Consider the following 2,724-nt stretch of genomic DNA (forward strand, 5'->3'; position numbering starts at 1 on the left):
AAAAAAAAAAGACAAAAAGAAGAAGAGAGGAAATAAATCAAAACATGCCAGATCATGCTGTGTACCACCGACAACAGGGGGTGACGGGTCGGAGAAACGCTGGAACTCCCTGCAAAAGCTAACCCAGGAGGAAGCATCTGTGAGAGGCTGGGCGGGGTGGGGAGCTGGATGGGTCCCAGGAGATCCTCCTCTGCACTGCAAGTGAATCTTGTCTGGGACGGGTTAGGAGACAGAGGGGCCTCGTGTCTAGTTGGAGAGAGAGGACAGAGAGAGAGAGAGAGAGAGAGAGAGAGAGTGGTGGGGGGGGGGCAGAAGAGAGAATGTCCTGACTCCACAGGACGAAGGGACAGAGACGGCGTGTGGAGTATGTCATTTTTGGTCTATCTACTTCCCTCTCTCGCAGCACATACTTCCTCTCTCCCTAGTTCAGGTAAACCGGGAGAGGGAGGGATGACGAGTGACAGGTGAGAATAAATAAAGCAGTATCATTTCCGGATCCAGCTCATTGTACATCGCCACCATTGTATTTCACGTATGCTTATCACAGTTTAAGTGGTTTATTATACACATTCGATTCCAACAGTTTACTTAGGTTGCAGGAGGCTGTAGTTCCCATGTTGGATCCTTCCACTTGTCCTACCCTACTTTCTCTTCCACACTTGTGGAATTTCTCCATTTTCAGTCCCCTGTAGTGTTTCTACTAAACAATCAATTCGCTTCACTTTCATCCGATTCCTTTGCCATGCATATTCCAGACTTTTATCTTCCTCACGCCCATCATTCTCCTGATCACTCCCTCTCATTAATTGTGTGATCTGGTTTTCCTCTCTATCTTCCTTTCCGAGAAGCCCCTCCCCATCCCTCTTAGCCCACCCATGCATTGATCCATTTTCTCTCCCTCTTTCCTCTTAATCCATCCATGTAGTTGTTGGGTCACTGTTTCTTCTCACGAGTGGTGATGGTAACCAGTTGCTTGGCAGCCTTGGCGATGTCGTAGGCGCACTGGATGACCTGCTGAGTGAGGAGTTGGTAGTCCACCGCAGGGCCGCCAGGCTCTGAGGGCGCCGCCTTGCGGCACTCCACCTGCAACCGCGAGGCACTGGATGCCAGCAGGCGGAGGGAGCAGTGGACTGCATCTAATGCCGGGCGCTACAGAGAAATGAAGGGAATCAAATTCAACTCACATGGTGTAAACAGATCAAGGTAGATAAAGAGATCAAAAGGCAGACAAATAAAAGAGAAAAATAGACATACAAAGAGAAAAATGAAACATTAGTAACTTAGGGAACTTACTTTGGGGAAGAGTGAAGCCATCTCGGTGACAGCTGAGTGGATCTTCTCAGAACATGGAACGAAGCTAAAAAGGAGAGGCATTTTTTATGTTATTTAATAGCTGATGAGATGATTCAGGCAAGAATGTTGTCTGTTACTAAATGGACTAGTCTTAAAACACATTTTTATTGGCATTCAATTTTCAACGGTGGCCTGATTCTAAGCTTGCTTTATTTGTATATAACATTATAGGCAACAAGGCAACTCAGACACAATTTCATTGCAACATCGACAACTGCATTCGCATGGTGCAGCTGTTAGTAAGTGTGTATGCATGTAACAGAATTTCTGAAAAGAGGATTCTGGAGCTAGATGTTCCTGCAACTTCTCACGGTGTTATCCAATCAAGATGATCATTTATCAGCAAGGATATAGTTTATTTTGGCAGACCAATCTCCATAGTGTTGTGGAGAAAGGACTGGCTAAAGCCCAGACCCATTATGGGTTTGGAGGAAAATATGCTTTGTGTTGTTTGGATGTCTTTAAACCAATCACAATTGTCTTGAGCAGCGCTAAGCTCCGGTCGCAGTAAAGGTGCCTCTGCAAAATGGTCTTGGGAAGGAGCTTGTTTTGTGGAATATTTGCACCCGGCAAAAGACCCCAATAAATTGTTAACTGAAGTTAACTGTTCACACAATACAGTAACATGAGCTATTTAAATTAGCTGGATACACGGTTAACCGTAATTTGCTCTTAACAGTGTATCGCCGTGTGTACTTTGCCCATAACAATCCCCACCAATTTGTCCTGAAACATCCCTGCTAGACAGTAAATGTCGTAAACCTGTATTTTTGTAAATCTTTACACTCATTGACCCAAAGAACCAAGCAGACCTGTGTTGTTGCACCATCCTAATTTTCTTTAAAACTTGCCATTTTCAGCCCATTAAGTTTGTTGTTATATTTTGAGAACGGACACACCAGACTAGCAAGGACATAGTTTATAGTGTTTATTTTAAGGTAGAGAATTGTTTCTAGTGCCATTTTTATCCATCTTTGGGGTGTCTTACCTGTCATGTTTGAACTCCTGAGCAGCCCTGAGCAGCTCCTGGATGTTCTTGGTTACCTGCTCAGTCTTCAGTATGACATCCTCTGTGCAGGGCAGGGTGGGGTCTGGCTCCCCCACATCCCCACCTCCTCCCTCCTCAGATTCCCCATGACCACTTTCCTCCTCGCTGCTGCGCCCCATACTGACAAGAGAAACGCATACATACACTTTAAGAATTAACACCTTGGGCGACATTAGTGAGCAGTCTCAGAGGCCAATAATCAGTTTGAGCATCTTGACACTTTAAGAGTTTAACATCTTAAGAGACCAGCCTGTTTATTTCTCATTAACAACTGTTAGCAATTAACACCCATATCTGTGTGTGTGTGTGTGTGTGTGTGTGTG

The 2,724-nt window shown here is 45.0% G+C and overlaps 1 protein-coding gene across 3 annotated transcripts in view; it reads right to left on the reverse strand.

The window, feature by feature from the left end:
* Positions 1–698: 698 nt before the first annotated feature.
* git1 (G protein-coupled receptor kinase interacting ArfGAP 1) overlaps positions 699–2,724 on the reverse strand; it is a 21,199-nt gene continuing 19,173 nt past the window's right edge. For all 3 annotated transcript variants that reach the window (XM_032509889.1, XM_032509891.1, XM_032509892.1), the window contains 3 exons: positions 2,342–2,521; positions 1,294–1,357; positions 699–1,149 (listed from right to left, as the gene is read on the reverse strand). In XM_032509889.1, coding sequence (XP_032365780.1) covers positions 934–1,149; positions 1,294–1,357; positions 2,342–2,521 — 460 coding nt within the window. In that variant the 3' untranslated portion in view covers positions 699–933. The remainder of the gene's footprint in view (positions 1,150–1,293; positions 1,358–2,341; positions 2,522–2,724) is intronic.

The sequence above is a fragment of the Etheostoma spectabile genome, chromosome 3 (assembly GCF_008692095.1).
Source record: "Etheostoma spectabile isolate EspeVRDwgs_2016 chromosome 3, UIUC_Espe_1.0, whole genome shotgun sequence".
Classification (NCBI taxonomy): domain Eukaryota; kingdom Metazoa; phylum Chordata; class Actinopteri; order Perciformes; family Percidae; genus Etheostoma; species Etheostoma spectabile.